This window comes from Cylas formicarius, unplaced genomic scaffold, assembly GCF_029955315.1.
Source record: "Cylas formicarius isolate icCylForm1 unplaced genomic scaffold, icCylForm1.1 PGA_scaffold_8__14_contigs__length_24414737, whole genome shotgun sequence".
Lineage (NCBI taxonomy): Eukaryota > Metazoa > Arthropoda > Insecta > Coleoptera > Brentidae > Cylas > Cylas formicarius.
Genome location: NW_026844361.1, coordinates 11,398,995 through 11,424,558, shown reverse-complemented (window position 1 = coordinate 11,424,558; position 25,564 = coordinate 11,398,995). Strand labels below are relative to the sequence as shown.

Sequence of the window (25,564 nt, the reverse complement as noted above, 5' to 3'; positions counted from 1 at the left end):
GACTCTGATAGTGAAACAGGATTAGATTTAGACATTTAGAACGAAAATGTTCTTGTTTTTCCTCAATGTTATTTAATAAGATTATACCCACCTAAATAAACAAAAAAACTTTATTATTACCAAAAGCTTTGAGAGCCCGACAGTATTTTGTTCAATTTAATTGTTTACAGTTGGTTTTTTTCGTAAGTTTCATCATTAAAAAACGTCAGACTCAGCTTTTATTTATTTTAAAAATAACAAAATAATTTTTAACTTTTAAATAAACAACTTACAAATAATTTGATTTAGGTAAGTGCAAGAATTGAAACAAATTTTAAAAGATGGCGGGCGCTCAAATTTTTAACATAAACAGGACAAGAAGAAACATCTAGAAGGAATTTGTAATATGTCATTTTGTATTAATAGTCTTAGCTATGAATTTATTCTATCAGTCGAAACTCTATATAGCGAAATTGAAGGGACTGCTTTTTTTTTCGCTATAAATAGTTATAGGCACTTGAAAAATAACAATACGCATATGTGTTCTGTAATATTGAATTATTTTATATACATATTTTAACATCTACTTAGGAACATTTTATATAAATATTTAAGAACTACATTTAATGTTTCAAATAGTCGGTCTCTTTTTTTAATTTTTTTAATATGCCAACACGCATGTCGTACTTTGGCTTGTATTTTCACAATTTCTTCGAGAGGGGCATCTTCCCCATGATACATAAAAATTTCTCTAGAAGCTTAACTGAGTATAGGGCTTGTTGAATGGTTGGTGGTTGTCAAAGATCAACTTCTTCATCTTCTTCTTCCTCTTGGTGCTCTTCCTCACCCTTTCTTGCTTGTCGTAATATGGCTTCTTCTGTCAAGTCTGTTGTAGGCAAATCCTATCACCATAAAATCTTGCAACTCCTCACTCGTATATGTTATTGTTGTTTGAAACTGCTTTATTCACTCGCTTAGTGGCTGATCATCTTCCAAATCTTGTTCGCATTCTGTCTCGGTAATATCTTTCCAAGCTTTCCTAATAAAGTTGACTGCATCTAGCATATTAACGGAAAATTTGTCTTTGGGCTCGATGATTTCCATTAAAATGTTTTTCCTGTATCGACTCTTAAGACTATTTATTACGCTCTGGTCCATCGGCTGTAATGCACTTGTTGTTTTGGCTGGAAGAAATGCCAATTCAATATTCCTTAGAATTGGAATATGGAGATGTGCAGCGCAGTTATCTAAGGAAGTAATATTTTCCTCCCCTTTAATTCTGCATCCCATTTCCGTATCTCCTCTTCAAAAATTTGTGATGTCATCTAGTTAGACTTGTTTGCCTTGTAAGTGCCCGGTAAATGCTTGATGTTTTTAAAACATCGTGGGTTAGTTTATTTTCTAATCACGACTAGCCTTCTTTTTTCTCTCCCACTCATATTGTCAGCTACTAACACTTTTATACGTTCTTTAGAAAGTTTTACATTCACCCACTTTTCGCTTCGAAATTTAAGAGTTTTATCTGGCGACATTTTGTAAAAAATACCAGTTTCATCAGCATTAAAAATGTAGTAAGCAGGGTAATTTTCTGCTAGTTTTGGCCACTACTTCTCCAGCCAATCGTTAGTGACGTTTCTGTCGACATCACGGGCTTCGCCACTTATCTCTCCATAATTTCTACCATGTCTCTGTTTGAAATTCCCCAACTATCCTTCGGAAGCCTTAAAATCGATAGTGCCAAGCTGCTAGGCAAACTTTTCTGCTTCTAGTTTTACGATAGGTCCAGAGAGTGGTACACTTTTAAGACGGAACCGCAGCAACATTGCTCGATCCAAATATAAAATTTTGGCTTCCTTAGTTTTTAACTAGAACTGCCTGCCGCTTCAACCTGAATGATTTTTTCTTCGCACTTCCAAATCGTGTATACAATCGACGGTGTAAGTCAATGTGTAAAGCAACTTTGTCATCTAGAGATAAAATTGTTTGGTATAGAGAGTGGTTTAATACATAGCTTTGTATGGAGACCTAATAGTACAACAACTTTTGTTCGTAATACAGAGCTTTACGTTATACAGAGTTTAACTATATGGAGTTTTCACTCTATTTAATGTTTTGTGCTTTAATACCTATCCGACTCGAGTTTTTCTTAATAGTTAGAGAAGCAGAGGCAAGAATAAGAGAACATGAAAGAACTGAAACTTGTAATTATACTTAACGGTTCAATACTTTACTAATAGATTCAGAGCATTCGGGAAAATGGTGAAAAAAACAAAAAAATGGCAATCCTAGCTACCACCAAAAGCCTTATGTGGGATATACGCCGTCCATTTTGTACCATACGTATTACAAAAACTTACGGGATTAATATGACAATTGTACCCAGGACAACAATCAACTGATGCATACTATAACTTTGACCTGACGTATGAGTTATGTTATATTTTTATTATTACTGTACTGCTAAAATCTCTAGTGCAACTTTTTGAGACATCTGCCTGTATCTTATTGGCAACGATCAGTTCGAGTCGAATATTAATCCCAAGTCACCAAAGCACTTGGTTTTTTTAAGCTGCAAGTTATTATTTAGAGGCCAATTTTTGATTTTTTACAAACTATGCAGGACAATCCTCGAAATACTGAATTAAAAAAACTTATAACAGAAAACCCACATCAAGATCTTTAGCTCGTACATTAGAAATTTTTTGGTCCAGGCCATCAAACGCGTTTGAAAGATAGATATAACGTTGCATCTCCCCTTTGATGAATCCATGTTATGGAGGAACAAATTGCTTCTTAACGGCATGAAATGTTTTGTCATGTAGGAGAAATTTTAAATGGTGTGATTTGGGATCTACAGTCTGTATTGTATACGGGAACAATTTTATACATTTTCTAAGAAAACAGATTAAGCGGTTTAGCCCAAATAAAGCACATTATTGCCAAATAATTTCGAAGAATTAAGTAACCCAAGTAAAAAACGTTGTTTTGACTTTCTTTTACAGTATAGAGTAAAACAAGATCGCTTTATTTTAAAAAAAAAGTCGCTTCGCGTTTCCTTGTCCTAAATGGACGCATTGTTTTTCTATCCTGCTCCTGCGGACCGTTATGGAACTTTCGCACTTATATTGTGTATACACCCTGAATAAAGCGTCTTTCACTTGTTGCCGAATTTCAAAGTCACGGCAAACTTTGATAAAAATAAAAAATTGTTTAAGTAATAACGATTTCCAATAATATTATTCCAAGTTCGCTCACCCTGTATGATAGACCATATCTGAAACTCTCTCTCTCTCTCTCTCCCTCCCCCTCTCTCTCTCTCTCTCTCTCTCTCTCTCTCTCTCTCTATCTCTATCTCTCTCTCCCTCTCTCTCTCTCCTCCCTCTCTCTCTCTCTCTCTCCCTCTCTCTCTCTCCTCTCTCTCCACTCTCCTCTCTCTCTCTCTCTCTCTCTCCTCTCTCTCTCTCTCCTCTCTCTCTCTCTCTCTCTCTCTCTCTCTCTCCTCTCTCTCTCCCTCCTCTCTCCTCTCTCTCCCTCTCTCTCTCTCCTCTCTCTCTCTCTCTCCTCTCTCTCTCTCTCTCTCTCTCTCTCTCTCTCTCCTCTCTCTCTCTCTCTCCCTCTCTCTCTCTCTCTCCCTCTCTCTCTCTCTCTCTCCCTCTCTCTCTCTCTCTCTCTTTCGACACAATATTCGCGACTGTTTAGACCAAATTATCCCAAGTTTTATAGTTCTTCATTTACGGCTAATAATTTATCCACAAAAACGGCAATTTTTAAGGTCTTTTAGATTTGTGTATGTGATACAAAAATTGTAGCTCTTGATGCGTCCTATGACACTGTTTAAACCGATTAGCTATATTTTTCACGATTTTTGATTTGCTGTTAATAATTTACTCTGTCAAAGAACAATTTTATAGGTCTTTTAGATTTTTGCCTATAATTTAAAAACCCTGTATATAATCGAAAAAATGCCTAAAATATAGGTTGTTGCGCTGGATTTTCTGGGTCAGCTGGCTAATTAAGTTTGCCCATCGGGTGAACGGTTATGGAGGAAAACATATTTTTCTGGAAGCGAAAATTACCACAAAAAAAATTTTCAAAAAATACTTGGAAAATTTTGATTGCAACCAATTTTTACTATTTAAATGTGGACACGGACTTTTACTCCTTTGCTAAATTTGAAGTTCATATCTGCAAATTTATGGCACTTAACACATTTCTCATTTTGCAGGGAATATCGGAAACACGCTGTACAATAAGTGAAAACCTTAAATACAAAAGTTTTTGCTGTCTATACGTGCTATATCGCAATATAAAAAAGTTGAGATCGGATTCACAGTCTTCCAGTTATAACCAATTTTCATTAATAAGGGGACTCATTTTTCAGTTTTTTTTTAATTTGCCCTATATATTTTTGAAAAATTGTGTTCTGCGTCTTCTGGTTCAAGAATTTCTTTGGTCTTGTTAACGGTTTTTGAAAAATGATGTTTTTTGTAGACCCTTGCAATTGCAATTGCAATTTTTAATTTTTTTATAATACTTCCTAACCCCCAGCCCCCCATTTCCAATAGGTTCTGTCATGGGGCAGAGCTGCATGTATGTGCCAAATATGAAGTCTATTGCTTCAAATTTCAGACACTTATCGTGTTTCGTAGCAATATCCAAAAAACAGGTGAAAATTGCGAAAAAAAGATGGATACCGGCGTCTGATCAGGGCCTTTTCCTCTCCACCTCCAACGGTTCGGAGGTTATTCGAGAAAACCAGAAGACGAGAATGGAGAACGGACAGACAAAAAAAAACTTTTTTTTTTCGACGGTGATCATTTCTGGCGATCCCATAGGACCTACCGTTGCCGAGATATAAATTTTTTATACAAGCGTAGATACCTTCGAAAAAATCGATTTTGCGAAAGTAACAACAATGATATATGGTTTATGGAATAATAATAATTTTTGGCTTTTGAATTTCTACTACCAATTGCAAAGTAGTCCAGTATATCTTGCGAGGACGTTAAACTTGGCAACTTTTTTCTCCTTTAACCATGTTCGTATTTCTCATCTTGGTTATACTTAATAATATATAAATATAAAATAAATATAAATGAAAATATAAATAGAAAAGCGTGCATTAGAGGGTTAAAAAGGGCGTTACCTTTTAAGGGTCGGTCTCACATAATCCGCGAAAGCACCGGAACACTTTCATGCACACTGTCCGCCGACCGATACGATATCATCTACCGAGTGTTGCAGTGTTGCTGTGGCGGGCTGTGTCTTGACCTTCTCGCCGATTGTCAATGAATCGGTCTGTACGTGTATGCACATAGCAGTTGACCGCTCACGGATTATCGTTCATTTTCGTATTTATTATTTACCGACTAATCTATACCCGATATTGCTATTTAACACGAGTGCAATGTCGCGGCCCCAGTTATCAGACAATTTCGAAGTATTTAAAAAAAACTGCGTTGCCAATTGTCTAAGGAAACGATCATTTCTCGCAAACTGTTTACGGAACCGGAAAAATTCTTGAATGAGAACACGTAGAAGAATTGGCTGCATAAACTTTTATTCTTGACAATTTTTCAAAAATGTACAGGGTGCACCGTAAATTAAAAAAAAAACAAAAAAATTCTTTCAAGTTTCGTCTATCATAGAGGGTGCGCGAGATACTTGGAATAATATAATTGATATATGGTAAATGGAAAAATCTAATTTATTTAAATTCACTATCGAGATTGAAGGGGATTAATTTTTTTAATTTTTTAGACCTAACTATAACGAAAACGCAAAACAAATTAGATATTTTAATTAACCATAAACCTTCACACACGGACACAGTCATACATAACAGCTCAAATCACCCTTATGCACACAAAATGGCTGCATTTCACTCTTTTATACACAGACTGTTTAATACGCCAAGAACTTAATATCATTAAATAAAATGCACTGAACAACGGCTACAATCCGTCCATTATCGATAAAATTATAAATAAAAAACAAATCCAGACAACAGTAAACTCTATTTATCCGAAAGCTAATACAGAACACGAACAATTTAAAACAATTACATACATAGGAGAACCCAGTGAAAAAGTTTCAGAACATTTGTCAAAATATGGTTTGAAAATAGCTTTCAGAACTAACAACAAAATTTTTAAAAAACAATAAAACTAAGTGTGAAAAATCTCAAAAATCAAGTGTCTACAGGTTGAAATGCGGATCATGTCCTAAAATTTATATTGGACAAACAGGTAGATCCTTCAAAAAACGCATTAATGAACATAAAAGAGCGTTTAAAAACAATAGTCTAAATTCTAATTATGCTTCAATCTTAAACACAGAAAAACACATTTTTGATGACAATTTTGATATTTTACATACAGCCACAAAAAGCAGAAAATTAAATTTATAGTAAGCCATGGAGATTAACAAAATGAGACATTCAAATGATCAATTAGATTTAAATACCTCTCGATTATTAAACTTAAAATCTCACAACACGGTGTTGTGTAATTTAGTGAAAATCTGAACTTTTATTTCTTATTTATTTTGTTAAATGAAAGACACGCTTATTAAATCTGGATTTGGCAGTTATACAGGAATCTGTTTTCTCTTTTTTTTTAATTTTTAATCACGTTTAATTTTTGTTATTAATTAAATCGTAGCATTCGAAAATTGTGGACAGCAGAACGATTTATTTTTCAGCCAAATGAAACAGAAATTGAGAAACGATCTCCAAGGAACGCAGGAAGTTTTGTGGTCTAAAGTATTTTTATAATAACCTGAAGCGAGGGTATCAAAAATTTTAAAATTTTACTGGTAAAAATTGCTTAGACATAAATCCCGAAATCCTTGAGGAAAAACACACAGCTACGTTGAGCAATGCAATGCACCAAATAACATTATATTTTTTGTTGCGACTAAAGACAGTTTTTCCGCCTTCAACAACGATAATTAAAAACAAATTATAAGTAGTAAGGTCTTGCGGCGATGAATGGCGAAATTTTGCAGTTTCAACGACCTGTAAATGCATACAAATTGTTAATACGAGCCCTAACAACTAAATGTTCGGACGATGTACAAAATGATAAAAAAGACATTTTTATATCTATTTAAAATGTTTCTTTGCTAATCAATTAACTTTTGTGCTATCGTAATGAATTATTTTTTATTTCCCATGAATTACATAGCAAAATAACGGAAACATACCAAATTTGCTGACAGATAAATATTCGGACGCGAATGTTTATTGACCAAGAAATCAATGCTACCCATGCAGTGATGATAAAATGTAGTGTGCTTAGATAAATAAGATGTCAGTTCGGGTTGTATTTTTCAAGTTTGTATAATAGTTGATAAGAAAATGACGCGTGGTGTTGCAACAAACAAAAAAGTGCGAGAAATTATCATATTTTAGTACTGCAGAGGTAAATCAATGAAAAAATTTCAAATGACTTGAGTATTGCACAATCAACAATCGGGGATATTATAAAAAAGTATGGAGCGCTAGTGTAAGGGTTCGTGGTAAAAGTTCAGACCGACCCCGTAAAATTAGCAGACGAAGCGTCTTACGACAAATTCAAACCCAATGGAATCACAAGGCAAACTTAAATGTCTCCAGGGAATGTTGTAGACAACGGATGCATAAGTCTGGTTTGAGTTTTTATAAGGCAAGTTTACAATTTTTCCTGTTTCAAGATAAAAATTATTAATATTCTATGATCTACTTTTGTTAAAGGAAAAACCATTATTAACGTCTATTCAGAAGAAAAAACGTTTGGATTGGGCCAAATCTAAAATATCCTGGACAACAGAAACGTGGAGTAACGTTATTTTCAGCGACGAATCAAAATTTGATGTGTGTGTAGGCGATTTTCGAAAAAGGGTAATTCGTACAAAATCAGAAGCCTTTCACAAAGATTGTCTAAAGCGCACGGTAAAATTTCCTCAGGGTGTTATGATATGGGGGTGTATGAGTAGTAAAGGGGTTGGCAACTACGAGTTGCAGAAAAATACCAACAAATTTTATCAAGAAGTTTTGGAAATGAAAATTTTATATTTCAACAAGACCCATACTGCGAAAACAACAAAAAAGTGGTTTGCGGACCATAATATGAAAGTTTTGTCGTGGCCATCAAGTAGCCCCGACTTGAATATTATTGAAACTTTATGGCATCGGATGAAAAAGACTTTGCGTAAAAATCCTCAGCGTACAGTTCCAGCATTAAAGGCAAAAATCACCGAAATTTGGAACACTTTCACCCCCGAATATTGCAAGACTTTGGTAGATTCAATGCCAAAACGATTTTAAGTAAAAGATTTAAATGCGTCCGAATACTTATTTGTCAGCAAATTCAGTTTGTTTTTGATATTTTGTTATGTAATTTATGGGAAATAAAAAAATAATTCGTTACGATAGCACTTTTTGTTATAAAAATAAGTGCGTGATTTCATTTTTCAATCGAAAAGGCAAAAAAAATCAATTTAAAATAAGTATAAATATGTTTATTATATGTTATATTATATGTTATTATGTTATTATATATGTTATTATTTCGTACATCGTCCGAACAATTAGTTGTTAGGGCTCGTAGAATCTCGATATGAGAGGACGTTTCTTTACAGCAGCTAGGAACAGTAATCCTAGTGAGCTTTCTCACTATAGGCCTTGTAAGTCAATAACCGTGCTTTAATTTAAAGCTCGACATACAAAATCTCGTGATCTACTAAGCTTAAATTCTTTGGGTTAGATTCTTCCGCAGTATCCTAGAGTATTTTTTTGATTTTTGCTACGTGGTTTGAGATATTCCCCAGTATAGTGCTAAATCTCATTTCGTTTTGTTTGGCAACAGCAACATAAAGAAGATGAGATTTAGGCCTCACGTGACTTATTGAGTTCAACAAAATTATTGTTAGCTTAAGAAGGTATATCTGTTTAAAAATGTTCTCAGCCACCCGGCAAAATTGATGATGTAATGACCCGCTCTTCTTTGTAAAGACAGAGAGGGCTTCCAAAAATTACAAGACAGCCATATAAGGTTTTGTTACGCTTCGTATTCAAACTCTATCTTACGCTGACTGCTTCTAGGCACAGATGTTTCAGAGATCTTTATAAAATAAACATATAATGAAAATGTACACAGACACGGTGGTGTCATCAGCAAAAAAGGTAAAACCAGATGTAGGATCCACAGGGGGAAGGTCATTTATATTAATTTAAAATAATAGGGGGCCCAAAGTTGTGCCTTGGGGCACTCCAATATTTGCAGCACTCTTCGCGGATGTCGCTCACCTGGCATCTATTGCTAAGGAAAGACTGCTATTTGAAAAATTATAAGCCTCGAACTTGTTCAGAAGAATAGAATGATCGAGACAGTCGAAGGCTTTAGTGAGATCACAAAATAATACAGTGTTATATTGCCAATTCTGGAATGCATCTGTAATGTCTGAAACTAAATTGAGAATGCCTGAAAGAGTGTTTTGATTTCTTCTAAAACCAAATTGGTACTACTAGAGTTTTTTTAAAATGCCTGGAAAAGACTTTATCAGTTCAAGGAGGTATTGTTATTCTTGTGTCGATTTATTTTTCTATGGATTAAAAAATTTGGTATTGGTATTTATAGGATTGTCGAAAGCTCTGGCTTTAGACCAAATCGGTTATAATAATATGGAATGGCTATTAAGAATGTTTAAGCGTTCCATTTCACCTCTGTTCCTGAAAATGTAAAAAACAAAACAGAATTTTTAATTATAATAACGAAAAAAAATCGGCTTTTCGACACATATCATACCTTAAACAGCATCAAAACTGCAAATATCAGCTTAAACTATCATTTTTTGTTCCAAACAGTTACCATTTTTTGTCAATATGTTTCAGATACTAGTCAAAATGGGCATCTTCGGGCATTAGAGTAACCCAAACCTTTATAAACCATTAGATATCGACGTAAAACCCCCTTTCTAAGTCAAATAGTTGCCGATTTGGATAAGCTCCCAGTCAGAATCTGCTTTTTCGGCTCTTATTGTATCCAAATCTACCTTACAAAAGCAGAAATGTACTTGAAAACCCTCTTTATGGGACAAATAATTGGTTTTCGCTCTCGCTTTCGAGCAAATTATAGTTAAAACCTGCAATTTCATAACTTTCCGGACTCAAATCTACATTAACACTGCAGATAACTACTTAAAAAACCACTTTCTTGGATTTATAGTATGTTTTTCTTCCTGATTTCAAAATCGGCTAATCCGACACATATCGAACCAAAAAAAGCTTCAAAACTGCATCAGCTCAAACTATCATTTTTTGATCGAAACAGTTACCTTCTGATGTCCATATCTTTCAAATTGTAGTCAAAATTTACTTCTTCGGCCTTTATTGTTACGAAAACGTTAATAAACGAGTAGATTTCGACGTAAAATCATTTATCTCGGCCAAATAGACTCGGGTTTCGAGAACATCCCGGTCAAAATCTGGTTTTCCCCCTCTTATTGCACCAAAATCCACCTTAGAAATGCAGATATGTACCCAAAACCCCTCTTTCTGGGACAAATAATTGGTTTTCGCGCTTGATTTACAGCAACGAAAACCCATTTCTTGTCCCAGAAAATTTATCGGACTGAAATCCACTTTAAAACTGCAGATAACATCATGAAAACCCACTTTCTTGGATTGGTAAAAGGTTTTTCTTAGATTTTTCAAACAGATTCCAGTCAAAATCGGCTCCTCCGACACCTATCTAACCTAAAACCGCATCAAAACTGTAGATATCAGCTCAAACTATCATTTTTTCATAAAAAACAATTATTTTTTGTTGTCAATATATTTGAAATCCTAGTCAAAGTTGGCGTCTTCGGGCATTAGAGTAAAGCAAACCTTTATAAACCATTAGATATCGATGTAAAACCCTTTCTGAGTCAAATAGTTGCCGATTTCGATAAGATCTTACTCAGAATCTGCTTTTTCGCATCGTATTGTATCCAAATCTACCTTACAAAAGCAGATATGTACTTCAAACCCCTTTTTTGGGACAAAAAATTGGTTTTCGCCCTTGATTTACGATAGATTATAGTCATAACAGGCATTTTCATAACTTAACGGACTGAAATCTACATTAAAACTGCAGGTAACTACTTAAAAATTCACTTTCTTGGATTAACAGCAGGTTTTCAGGTTGAAGGTAAAATTTATATAATACTTATATTTTTATCTTTGTTATCTTACAATTGCAAGTACTGTTTCTACGCATTTAAATTTTAAAAAACTGAAAATACATCAGCTAACGTTTACTATCCTTTTTCGCCTAGCATTTTTTAAAAAATATTCTTGTAAATGGCCGTCGAGCTGGCAAAATAAATAATTCTATAAATTACGCGATCTAGTAGTCTGTCGTTTTATTCAGAACTAATTTTGATGGAAATTTTAAAATTAAATATCTTCTTTCTTTTCTAGAACCACTAAGGCTCTTAATATCGGACTAAAAGTAATGCACTTGACGCTATTAATACTACGTTCACCCACGATATTATATTATGGTTGCACGCGGCAATTTCATAATGGGTTAATCGACCTTAATTGTATAAAATTTGAATTAAAAAGGTATCGTACCAACGGTAGACTTTTAAAGCTTTCCATACACTCCGCGAGCACAGAATTTTACCATGCGCTTTGGTCTCCATGTTTCCCCTTTCTTGAGTTGCTTTTCAGTTTGGTCTACTATTTATTACGGACCACAAAACATAGGAAATGACACCAAGGTCTTAAGAATTCTTAGTAAGTAAGGAAAAAAATGCAAGCGCAAAACTGAATAAACAAAAATGGAACAAACAAAAACTCGAAATAAAGGTTTTTTATTTATAGATACGCACATCGGTATTTACACAGCAAATTGCAAAAACATAAAACCTAAAATTTGAAAATCTTATAATTCAACAGTTCAACAATACGACTGAAACATTCGGAGAATAACAATTCATAAATTTAGGAACTATTCGGTCCAGTTATAAAAACAATTGATAACTAAATGTCTTAAAATTTCCCAAACAAACATCTACAGAAATTATCACATAGCATTTTAGTTTTGTAACTAAGTGCGTTTACACTAAATTCTTGTTCTTTTTCCATTGTTTGGATATAATTAAATAAATTCTACAGTCTGTATCAATCTGCATCGTAATAAGTTTTTTTGAATAATTGAACTAAGGTGGCTTTTACTTGATGAAAATTCATTTAACAAAATAAATAAGAACTAAAAGTTAAGATTTCCACGAAATTTAGTAATTTAGAAAACTTTCTAGTAAGGTCTAGTATAATATTTTCCAAATTATCCATAAAAATCTCAGCTAACAAAGGACTAAGTGGGTTTCCCAAAATCAATCCTTCCAAGAAATTTCTCAAATGTCACTAGTAAAATCTATTAAAAACAAAGCTTCTGAAAATAACATAATATTTACACGTCCGTCCATTATCGGCAAAATTATAAATAAAAAACAAATCGAGATAACAGTAAACTTTATCAGAAAACTAATACAGAACAATTTAAAACAATTACATACATAGGAGAACTCAGTCAAAAAGTTTCAAAACATTTGTCAAAATGTGGTTTAAAAATATCGGTGTCCACAGGTTGAAATGCGAATCTTGTCCTAAAATATATATTGAAAAAACAGGTAGATCCTTCACGAAACGCATTAACGAACATAAAAGAGCGTTTAAAAATAAAAGTCTAGATTCTAATTCTGTTACACACTTAAACATTTTACATACAGCCACACAAAGTTTAAAATTAAATTTATTGGAAGCCATGGAGATTAACAAAATGCTTGCAAGAAGATTGCGAATTGCGGTGTACGGACGCCCTTACCCCGGAAAAATTATGTGTTTTATTTGTCTAAGTCATGTTGAAATTGAATGGCGATTTTCATATAAGCAATTACACCGCTATAATTGACGTGGAATGGTTTCTCACGGACCTTGAAAAATTTGCAAACGCCCTTTTAAAACTGAAACAATAATAATATGCAAACAAACACTTTGTGAAATTTAGGCGATATTCAAAATTTTAAATAATCTAACTTTTTTTTAAGTGATATCGAAATCTTAAACTGCAGACTCAATAACGCGCTCCATATCGTTGCACATCAGATCGAAAAGTGACAGTGATGGTTGTGACACTCGCGTTAGTTGCTCTAACAAACTGCTCGTCAACTGTGTATGGTACGCCACTGATTTCTTATAAAATAAAAAAATATTCGTACAATCTCCTAAACCTTAAACTTTTAATAAAACTTAAAAATAGGTGATATTTAAGATAAAAGCGTCTAAGTCAGATATATGGTACATTTAAGGCTGATCTTAAAATTTTTTGGCGTACTTTGAGGAGACTTCAAGTGCACGGTAATCCTACGTTAATGTTTGAAAACAACCTAATAGTTTTAATGTTGCTTTTAATTCTTTTGGAGCTGTTGGTGGTATTGATCCGATGTTTGTGTCGGCAAATTATATTAATAAACAATTTGCTAAAGTTTACCCTCAGGATGTTAATAAAACTTTGATGAGTGTTAAAACTAACGCTCATGATTCTGACTACTCCGTATTTAGTCGATCATATCACCTTCCTTGTTAACAAGTGTCTGCTGACCGGAGTTTTTCCAAAGAAAGTGTTCAACCATCTCAAAGATTATTGAAAAAAATGCAGCTAAACAACTTCGTCAGTTCCTATACGACAACAAAATCCTCCCAGGCATTCAATCTGGTTTTCGACGTCTTCACGGCACTACTTCTGCCTTGCTTCATGTTACTGATGATTTATTGAGAGCAGCGAATTCTAAATTAACCTCTTGGACTATAGCAAAGGGTTCGATTTCCTTCTCCTAGCTAAACTGGAATTCTTTCATTTTTCTACAATTTTCTTGATCAGAGATACCAAAAGGTAGTTGTAGGGTATACTCATTCAGATGCCAATGTTTTGGAGAGGAGTGTGCAACAGGGGAGTATTCTGGGACCTATTCTGTTCTCAGTTTATACAGCTGACTTCTCTACTTTTCTGAAATTTTGTAAATCTCATCAATACGCCGATGATACTCAGTTACATTTACCTTTTGTTGCTACTGAAGTTTTAAATACTGGTACTAAAATAAATTTGGATCTAAGGATAATTTCGAATATGTCTGCGGCCCATAACCTCTTATTGAATTCTAACCAAACGCAGATGTTATTATTTGGAAATTAAAGGGAAGATATTATAAAAAACGCCTCTTTCAAGATTACGCTAAAGACCATATTTCACAGTGCATCTGTGATTCGGGTTGGCTCAAAATGGAGAACCGATATAAAGTTCAGTTAGCCACTTTTGTTTTTTTACTAAACTCCAATGGGACCCCGTCATACTTGTTTGATAAACTTTGCCGAGGAAATGATATTCATAATCAAGACACCCGTCATTGTCTAAGATATTGCTTTTCTAGACACACTTCGGTGACTTTCCAGAGATCTTTTAGCAATAATATATAATATAATAATGATATATATGATAATGTAATAATGAATAATAATAACATTCCTTCCCACAATAAAGTCCTTCAAAAAAACGTTAATATTGTTTATTAGACCTGCCCGTAACTAGCAAAAGCGTATGAGTTTATGTTCTTGTGGTTACATGGAAGAGAGCAAATTGCGAATGTCGCCACTTTTGTATTGTTACTTATATTGTAATATTTTGATTTTTAATAAAGACAGTTTTATTTTTATTTTTTAGTGATAAGAGGGGTCATGTGATCCTTTTTTTAAAGGTCTTTTCACGTTCTATTCGCATACGAATTTGGAAAATATTTGAGTAGTTAAGTATTTAATAGACGTTCTATCGATAGTTTTAAGTTCGTTGTTTTGTTATAATGTTTAATCTTGTATTATTTAAAACGGTTTATGCGCGGGTATTGGAGCAAAAAACTGAAGCTTATTGTGGTTACATGAAACCGTAAAATACCCACCTCGTACTTAAAATTTCTCAACGTTATTTTGGAAAACTCAAAAAGTGGGAACGAAAAAGCGGCCTTTATATTTGTATTTCTTTAAGTAACTGTATATTTCCCAAAATGATAGTATCTTTTTGTAATTCCATTTTTGTAACATATTATTTTTGAAAACTTATAGACATCAATATCTTTTTTATCTATTTTTATGAACCTCATAATGAAGCCGTATTTTGTGGTCATAGCGGGTATTGGACAAGATTTTTTTTAATGAAAATAAATATCTCCAATTTCAATATGCGCAATAAAATAATTGCCTTGTTACTTTACACCCTTGAAAAGAAACTGCACACGAAAATATAAAAACTTTATTCATTGTCAATTTTTATACAATTAAACAATAATAACTAAATACATAAAAACATCTTACACAAACGTATCTAAACAATATACACAATAATAAAAATAATAACAACATAAGGCTAGTATTGCAAATATGTATCGAATATGTTTCCACGTCCCCGTACAAATAACGACAATAAGAGGCGTCAGCCCCATTCAAAATTAAGTACACACAATTTCGTAAGCTTTTTACGTCTACTTTTGTACCACTGTCCTCCACTAGCACCTACCAATTCATTTAGACTACGGCTGAGCAAAAAATCATAACGCACGTTATAGGTTAAGTTAGATTGTTAGGTTAAGTTACACGAGTGAACTGCGAGACAACCAAATATGCAATATGTGTGTACAATCAGATCTATTTTAAGCTTTACCAGGGTATAACGGTATACCGTGTTCAATCCACTTTAATATGATAGTACTTAAGGCGACAATAGATATAAAACATCAAGCGGAAAACGGTTTTCATGGAAATGTCTCACAAATCAGGTTAAAACTGTTTTTATTCTTGTTATTGTTTTATCGTATTTTGTCTATTTTATCTAATTTTCTTTCAATAGCATTAAGTAGGGTTTCTTGTTATGAGAATACTTGTATTGCCAAATAAACAAAAAAATAAATTAAAAAAAATGAATTGCGATTCAACGTCCTCTGTTGCCTTGATGTCATCATCCTCAAGTGTTGAAGATGGAGTAACAAAAGATGCTTCATCAGGAGCGTCTGTCAAATATTTTCCACTAATATGCAGTTGATAAGTTGCATGTTGCTTTATGTTTCCCTTTATGGAAGGTTTGTCAACAAACAGCTTTATATCTACTTATCAAAGCTGCCTCCAATAGCCGATTTACACTTTGTGTAAATTGTTCAGTGTTCAATGATAACTTACATGGAAACCTTATCAAATTTAAAATTTCCTCCAAGTTCTCATCTCTATAAAGCTCTATATATAACCAACGAATGAGAATGTATTGGAAATAGGCAGCTAGTCTTGCTTGTATTTCGACTCGATTTTAATGTTTTTGCTCTAATTTATTTCAAAATTTATTTACCTTGTTGTTTTCGTTACACCCAAATTTTACTAACTAATCTAACTTAAGCCAAAACATATACATTGAAGTGCGTCAAGTAAAGTGTGGGCCAGAAGTTTACCAAGAACAAAACCCAAAATGCAAATTTATTGTTTACTCAAAATTGAATAAGGTAAAAAAAATTCAAAAACAAAAATGTCTTTACTTCCTCAACGTTAATTGCAGAAAACTATTTTCATTTTTCAAATTTTGCATGGTTTATTTCTTTCTTCTTCGTTAATTCTTTCGGTTTTTGAAATAAGGAATATTCCAATATATTGGCAACAATTATTGCACGCATCTAATGAAAGTCTGTGTTGTGGCTGAAGCTCAATTGTCAATAAAAGCATTTGTCGATAACTCGGTCAAAAATGACATTTATCTTTTCAAAACCGACTATGTTTATACTAATAATCGAGAACCTTCGTTGCGATCATGGCCAACTATATAAAACAAAAACCAATTTTGCTAACCTAAAAGCACGTTTTACGCTCTATCCCGTTAGAAAATTTAAAAATCCATGCCGCAACTATGTAGGGGTTAGATTATAATGATAACCGCAAATGCTGAAAGGGATGAAATCCCATGGAGAATGTTTGGGAACCAAATGTAAAGGGAATGTACAGAGTGTAGTAGAATATTAAAAAATAACGTTAGTTTAGTTAACAAATGTGTGTAGTTTGAGGTACCTAAATAAAATTTAAAACACAAATACTTTTGAATGAGTAACTGATGGCAGAATATTATTATTTTGTACACTACGTTTCTTTATGAGCACGTTTTTATTTTCTCAATGTATCTGTGGTAAAAATTTCATTCCGAGGTCTGTTTTCAAGCATGTTTATTAACAAAAAATAACGTTACTGTTATGTTATATTTCCACTAAAAATTTTTTTTAAAACTCCCTGTATAACAAAAATTTTAGATCAAACTATTCCTATGAATGACTGAGTTCCAAATATTAAATTTTCATATTCTAAATTCCGCGTAACAATGGCAAAAATCTAATCGGAAGACTTACATCTCTTAACTGTGCTAGTCGGCGAATAAAACTTACTACATTTGCGCCCCCTAGCGGAATAGTCTACGACGCGTGAAATACAAATTTCTTCTCCCACGTGCGCTTATCACAGGAACGGTTTTTCATTTTATTATACGTCAAATATTACGTCACTTCCGGTTTATTGAATTTTATTACTAGTCCCTAATAAATATAACGTCACCGTTAATATTTCGGCACGTTGGCCATGGGAACGTCTTTGCCTTTGTTGCCGTGTTGTCCCATGTGTCCGGGGGCCAGTTGCAGCGAGCTAAGCCGATTCGCGCCCCTAACCAGTCTCCAAATAGCCACGAGTAACATCAGGGCCCCCAATGCGAACAGGACGCCGGAGAGGGCCGCGTGCGCCACCGGCGGCACCGACGTCGCCAATCTCATCAGGCCGGTCATTTCTTCCGGCAATCCGTCCAATCCCTAAAACGCGAATAATGTTGTATACTTCGACCAGAAATATAGTGCCCCGTGATTAAAGTTTGTTTCAACGAGCAATTCTTGAAACATGTTAATACGAGGTAACGATTGACTACGTTCTATCTCATTACATTTCTACATACTATCATTTTTGGAAGGTTAACTATTTGGAACCGATTCACAACAGTGGTGACAAGAGCGACGTAGCTAATTATAGCGGCGTTTGCATATGGTCGGTGGTTCCAAAACTGCTAGATAAGTTATTTCGTGAGAGACTCTCGCGGCACTGCAGTGGAATTCTGGCTGATCAACACCATGGATTTACTCATCTACCAACAATTTTTATTGAACGCCTTTGAAGAGTTTGGTTCGGTGGTTAGTGTTAATAATTATGTCTCAGGTTCTTACACTGGACCCATCCTTTCTAACCTGTTTATAAATGATATTGTTAGCGTAATTTCGGGGTAGCAGTGTTTTCTGTTTGCGAATGATTTGAAGATATTCAGGAGAGTTGGATGCTAGGAGGGACGTTGACAGTGTTTGCATGTGGTCCAAGATTAATAATCTTGCGTTCAATGTAAAAAAATGCTGTAGAATTAGCTTTAGTCGTTCGTTCAGTACGGTTCACAATCGACATAGCATTGATGGAGTCGAGATCGTTGCCGTCACTAACATTAAAGACTTTCTTCGATTCTAAACTGAATTTTGTGATATATTTTGGGGATGTGGTAAACAAGTCTATGCGAGTCAATAGTGGCCAACTTACTCCTTTATATCCCTTTGGTTCGGTCTAAATTGGAGTATGCATCTGTAGTATGGTCTCCATATTATGCCCGCCATATAGATAACATCGAAGTTGTTCAGAGAGTATTTTTAAGATCTTTGGCTTCAAAGGCGTATATCAATATCTATAATGGGTATCAGATCAACTAAGACCTTCAATATTGACATTCTATTTATTGTTATTGTTATATATTGCTCTGGTTTCTGGCTGTAATACTGCCGCCTTTCTCTCTCTTCTCCCTTAATTAATGTAACAGTTTTGTAATCACTAAATTTTGGAAGTATGAAACACAATACAGTATTTGGCGATAGTTTTAGCAACAGTTTATATTCAAACCAGTCCTCAAACATTTCCACTACAATCTTTGAGGTTTTTCGCAGCATTAATGCTTAATCAAATTAAAAAAAAAGTTTCTGCAAATAATCGTTACGGTGGTCCATCTTAGGCAAGACTTATTTAATGCAGAATTAGCATCAGTTGGGATATACCTGGGATACTTAAAACGTGAAATCAATAAATGCACTATATTTTTGGTCGCATTATAAAAGAAGTATGTCGGACATACAAGGTCTCTTGAAAAAGAATTGGATTTTAATTCAACACAAGATGTAAGATGGTAAAGAGTAGTTATTATTTTTTTTTTTTGCTTACATTTCATAAACTAATAATTTTTTGGAATTATGAAAAGACCCTTCAATAGAAAGAAATTTGCTAAAAAAGTTCCGATTCCAGAAACTGTACCTCCATTATTAATGATTTTAATTTAACGTTGAAAAATGGTATATAAAAAACTTATTCCCGTTGAAATTTTTCATTAGAGTTAATTTTCCAATAAACTAGAGCATTGTTAACTAGCAACTATTTCCTGTACTAATTATTGCAAATTAAAAAAATATTTAATTATTTTTTAATTTTTTATTAACTTAACGTTTTCATGTTAAAAAAGAAACATCTATTAACTAAAAAAAATTTTTTTGCTCCATTTGTTTATATTTTTTTATAAACAATTTGATTATTTCAAAATTTTAAAAAAATACAAGTTCATGAAGAACTGTCATTTTCCTAAATAATGTTTTTCAATTGTTATTAACGTTTTTTTCATGTAGCTATTGTTCAAATAATTGGTAAAGAATTTTTTTTAATCATAATTGACAATTCTCTCCTGATTAAGAAATAAAGAATTTTGTCCACTTTTTTCCACAAATTGTTAACTTTTCTTTATTTTTTTCTGGATGTTTTGAAAATTACAAAAATAACCCGGTGCATCAATTACCGAACTTTTTTTCATTGCATTTTCAAAAAATGTATGTATTCCTTTCATCTTAAATTTTTTTCATAATTTTATTGGGTTTATTATTTGCTGACAGTTTAAAAGTTGCATTAGTTGTTAAGTAAACGGTTACTGCAACTTTTGCATTACGTATATTTTCAAACTATAATAAAAAAATCGTAATAACTATTTTTCAGAAAGAAAAATATAGAAAAGTTAACATTTTGTCATAAACAAATTGTTAATATATTTAACAATTTTTTGTTTGTTAATTTGTATAGAACTCTCAATTATGATTAAAAAAAATTTCTTAATTTTCTTAATTATTTAAGCAATACCTACATGAAAAAAAAGTTGAATAAAAATTATTAAGAAAAAAATTCGTTTTTTAATATTACAAATAACAGTTCTTCATGTAGTAATCGTAAAAAAAATATAGAAACCAATAAATGATTTTTGTTAATATAAAAACGGTAAGTTAACAAACGAGAAAAAAAAATTACAACGTTACGGTAAACTTTTTTATTTTGTTAAAATAATTATAAACAAAGTATTAAATGTATTTAAGCTTTTATCACACAGGATTCACGAAAAAATTATATGGAAATTATTTAAATATTTTTGATCTGCAATAATAAAGGAAATCCCGTAAAAAGTTGTGGATTATTTTATTGGAAAATTAATTTTGCACTATACGTGACCGAACTGCTCGGACCGGAGTTTACTCTTTAACAAGCTAAAATGACGTGACAATTTATAAAAGTACAGAACAATTACGTTCTGCCTAATTGTAAACAGTGAGTAAAAATATTTCCATATCCAACAAAAAAAAAAAAACAAGAAAGATGGGACAAAAATAAATTAAATTGTTATAATTTCTTTGTAAAATGGATATTGGTTAGTGGTTCCCTAAATTTGTGCCATATTTAAGCGCATAAAACAAAGCAGGTGCTCTGGTCATTACCACCCTTGCATTAAAAGATAATCCTTCAAAGAGTTTTGGACCGCCTACTGTCTACTACTGTTATTAATACTATAATCCAAAAAAAATTGCACTCTGTAATATTGGCTAACAGATCATTTCAGTAAATGAGAGGAGTAGATGCTTGCTTCATACCAGATACTTAATGCTCATGAGAAAAATTAACTTTCTTCAAATGTTCTCAACCCCATTAATATACTTACGATTGCAGCGCAAAAAATTTCCCAGCCTAAATATGAAAGAAACAAAGTAAAGTGACATTTAATTTAATTAACTTCAATACTCTTATTACATCTCTTTATTAACAATTCAATCCCTTTAAAAAATATTCTTTTGGTTTGTCAAATATCAAAACAAATAATAGTCGCTGGGGACTATATCTGGACTATAGGGAGGATGATCTATCCGTTGGAACCCACAATCTAAAATGGCAGCTTGCGCAACACCAACAGTACGGACAGGTGCATTATCGTGGAAAAGACGCACGCCTCTGGTCAGTTTTCCTCGACGTTTTACACGTATGCAGTCTCGCAATTTACGTAATAATGTTGCGTAATATTTACCATTGAATGTGGTGGTTCTTGGATCTTTAAAATCTATCAAGAGAATTCCTTCACAATCAATGTTGACTGGAGGTGTTTCACCGTTACGACGCCACTCCATTGATTCTTTTTTCGATAGAGGGTCATAATAGAGAACCATAGTTTCATCTCCCCTCACAATAGTTTCTATCACAGGCTTCGGTTCCGACCCACAGAGTTCCAAAAAAGATCGCGCACACTCGACGGCGTTGTTTTTGAATAGCCGAAAGGTTTTTAGGAACCCATCTTGCACTAACCTTATGCATATCTAAATGATCATGCAGGATTCGACCAACACTTGTATCAGAGAGCTTAGTAATTTCGGAGATTTCCTTGACCTTTAAACGTCGGTCACTCACAGTCGAAACGATATTTTCCGTTATGACCTCCACTGGTAGACCAGTCCTTGAATCATCTTCAAGGGACTCCTGCCCCATTCGAAAACGTTTTGCCCATTCCTTCACTATAGAATACGAAGGAGAACTTTAGCCGTACACACCATCCAGCCTTTCCTTAATAATTTTAGGTGCTAACCCTTCTTTTGTCAAAAACTCTATGACTGCTCTATACTCAATTTGCGATATTTGCGACATTTTTTTGGACACGTCTTGTTTAAAATGCTGTCAATAAAAAACTATTTGACGCAAGACTTCAATTTTTTTCGCAGCCTACTACATATGTATTCAAAAGAAGAAAAAGTTTTATCGTGATACTGGAGCTGCATGTCAGGCCGAGAAATTTTAGCGCTAACCTAGTATGATCATTATTTCATCAGTATTTCTAAAAGTCCCACACCTGAAAATTGTCCGATCACTCTTTAATAAATACAAAAACCTTTTTATCTAACTCCATAGTGAAGCAAAAGGCTATTTATAAAAACGAATTATTATTGCACGGACTTCAAAATACAAAAAGTTTAAATAGATTAGAAGCACACTAAATTCGAAAATAAATATCAATATGAGTAAGAAACTTTTATGGTGATCGTATTATAATATTTTTCATAATCTCGAGTAATATTGTGCCATTGTAAAAGTGTTTATATTTATTCAAAAAAAAATAGTTCTACCTTTACTTAAAATAACATTAATATTCATAATTATTCACATAGTAAAAATGCGGCAGGAGTGTCGAGATAATTTGCACCCGGTCAAAGACAGCTATTCGAATTAGTTTTTCAGTTTTAGTGCTCCTTTAGTTTATCCAAAATCTCAATGTTACCGCTCTATTACGCCCATATTGATCAAAAAATCCGCCAGTTTATTTTCATTAATCGATTTAAATTGAGTATGCAAATGTAATTGAAAACTTAAAAAACAAACAACAACGTAAATTTAGTTTGCACGGGTATTTTTCTATGATAAATTTAAAATTACCTCTTCGAACCACATCACGGGGAAGATGATATCGGGGAATGTGGCGACTTGCTTGATGTCTATCACCTGCGAGACGGCCAGATTTATCTGCACTCTGGCTTTGGCGGACAATGCGGTGCCCATGACCTGAAACGAGTGCAACCATTATTGCTTCGCAATAATTTATTTCAAATAATTAACGTGTTTTGTAATTATTCAACAAATTTCCCAATAGTGCGGTTTTATATTCCTTTCTTGAGCGCTAATTCCAAAGCAAACTATTGCAAACTCAAAATATTTTTTCTTTCAAAACTTTAAGATTACCCTTAAAAGATTATGCTTAATTATTACAGTTAGTCTTAGATAGGATCGTTAACTTATAAGGAAATTACTTTAAAAAATGTATTCGGCAAAATTATATTAGTGATACTTGAACACTGCCTTGAAGCTGACACAAATTGGAATCTCTTTTATTAGATGCTTTTTTCACTATCTCTAATAGAAAAGTAGTGGAGGTGCTCCAACATGTCCGGCAATAGATGAGACCTTGATTTTGAAAGTGGTATAAGTGAAAAATTTTAAGAATCTAGTTTATCGACTATTTGATAACAAATCCTAATAAAACAACATAGTCCGAAAATTACCTTGAAAAACTGAGTTCGTTTTTTGTTTGGCACACAATAGTATATTATACAAGTGCGGCAAACGGCATTTAACTCACGAGTTTATTTGACACGAGCGGAGCGAGTGTTTAATAAACGAGTGACTTAAAAAGTTTACAGAACGTGTTGCAACTATACTCTTTCTACGACCGTTAGTTTTTGGGTACATTTTCGCAAAACAACACGAATATATTTACTGACATGACCGTCAGAATTCAAAGCGTTCGAAATATCTCAGAAAACATCTGATTGCTCCCAAACCTGCGAGGTAAAATCCCGGGAATGTCGGAAGTGGCTCTGATCCGTGGTACAGTGACGCTTCCCGCACGCTAAATCGGTGTGAAATTAGGTATTTTACAGACGGGAGTACAAAAATAATTATTTGTACTTTTGTTCAGGGATGAACAGGTAAACGTATTAATGTAAAAATAAACTATTTATGTAGTTAATAGTAGAAACAGCGAAGTTATGCTCCCAAGAAATGGAAACGAATAAGTTCGTACTTAAGTTAAGTCGGAACCCTTACAATTGGAAAGCAACGTGAAATCAAGAAGACAAGAAATCAACGTAATTATGTATAAAAAATAAGAAAAATGAAGAGAAATGGTGGAGAAGAGTAGTAAACAAATGAGTCTCAGCATGTGGGTAGTAAAGTTTTCGAAAACAATCATTTAAACAAAGACGACCCAGAAATATCGTTTTAAGTTTTTTGTTTAGTTTAACTTTCAGTTTTAAGTTTCATTCTAAATATACGGAATTCAGAAGTTTCTGTTTGTGTAATTTTATTTGGAATAGTTTTAAAATATTTAGCAGTGTCTTAAATGCTAAACACCTAGAAACATCTAGAAAAATAGATGAAGATAAGATTAAAGTTGTTTCCCAACAAATTCTATGTTTTCCAGCAAATCACATCACACTTCAAGTCCAAAGAAGAAACACTGGAGCTAACCTTCAAACGGTGCGGGGGCAACATGAGAAAAAAAAGCTGAAGCGTGTAACCTTCAAGGTGGAGAGGACACTTATCTAGATTCTTTGTACTACTTTTTTTTTCAAAAAGATTGTTATTAATTTACTAAGAGACAATTTCGTTAAAATTTATTAATAGTAGGTAGTGTTTTTTTTTAATAGTAATCGTTTATTATTTATCTTGTTAGATTGTAATGTTATGTTATTTCATTAAAACTGTAAACGTAAAACGAACAGTCTTCTATTTTTTTTTCCAAAGTTGGTAACTAAAGACTAGATATTTTGTTTAAGATAGATATTAAATTTTTATTTTATTCACATTTTAGGTGGGGATGAAGTTATTGAGATGCATTTTTCACTGATTCATTTATTTTTGCATTACTTTTTTTTTAGATTTTTTTTTACAATTCGGAACTTGACCGATTTGCTTAACAACATCTATGCAGAATATTCAGATAGCTTACAATTGTCCACTAACAAAATAATTTTTGCAATGAAATGTGTTTTTTTTTATTAAGTTTCAACTTGAGGGTAGTAATCTAGAAAAATAAATAGGAACTAAAAGTTAAGATTTTCACGAAATTATATATTATGACATGACAATTGTTTCGACAACACCGTGTCTTTTTCAAATGTCTTTATCACATTTGATAAAGACACGGTGTTATCGAAACAATTGTCATGTCATAATATATAATTTCGTGAAAATCGGAACTTTTAGTTCTTATTTATTTTGATAAATGGATATTCATCAAGTAAAAGCCACCTCAGTGCAATTAGCAATCTAGAGGTTAACCTTCAAACTCATATTCAGCGTTTTCTCTTAACAGATCCCTTTCTGAAGATCTATTAGGTACCAATACTTTCTGAGATACAAATCGACATTCAGTCAGAAAGAGAGGTAGGAACAACATTTTTTCAAATACGGAGAAGTACTTACAGGCTGCACGTCAATGAAAAACTTGTGCTTTTCCGGATCCGGAGGCGATATCCCCTCCAACGCTGTCCTGTAGCTGTCGTTGGCGAGGTAAAAGTGAGGGAAGGACAGCAAAATCGGAGAGTCTGCAACCCACGAACAAAATTT

The 25,564-nt window shown here is 33.2% G+C and overlaps 2 protein-coding genes across 5 annotated transcripts in view; both read right to left on the bottom strand.

Annotated features, from left to right (window-relative positions):
• Window positions 1–5,261, bottom strand: part of LOC132706801 (scavenger receptor class B member 1-like) — a 37,053-nt gene extending 31,792 nt beyond the window's left edge. For both annotated transcript variants that reach the window (XR_009619648.1, XM_060678345.1), the window contains exon 1: window positions 5,126–5,261. The gene's annotated coding sequence lies outside the window, so the exon portion shown is untranslated. The remainder of the gene's footprint in view (window positions 1–5,125) is intronic.
• Window positions 5,262–15,297: 10,036 nt separating this feature from the next.
• LOC132706802 (scavenger receptor class B member 1) overlaps window positions 15,298–25,564 on the bottom strand; it is a 96,892-nt gene continuing 86,625 nt past the window's right edge. For all 3 annotated transcript variants that reach the window (XM_060678349.1, XM_060678348.1, XM_060678347.1), the window contains 3 exons: window positions 25,421–25,542; window positions 22,874–22,999; window positions 15,298–17,883 (listed from right to left, as the gene is read on the bottom strand). In XM_060678349.1, coding sequence (XP_060534332.1) covers window positions 17,638–17,883; window positions 22,874–22,999; window positions 25,421–25,542 — 494 coding nt within the window. In that variant the 3' untranslated portion in view covers window positions 15,298–17,637. The remainder of the gene's footprint in view (window positions 17,884–22,873; window positions 23,000–25,420; window positions 25,543–25,564) is intronic.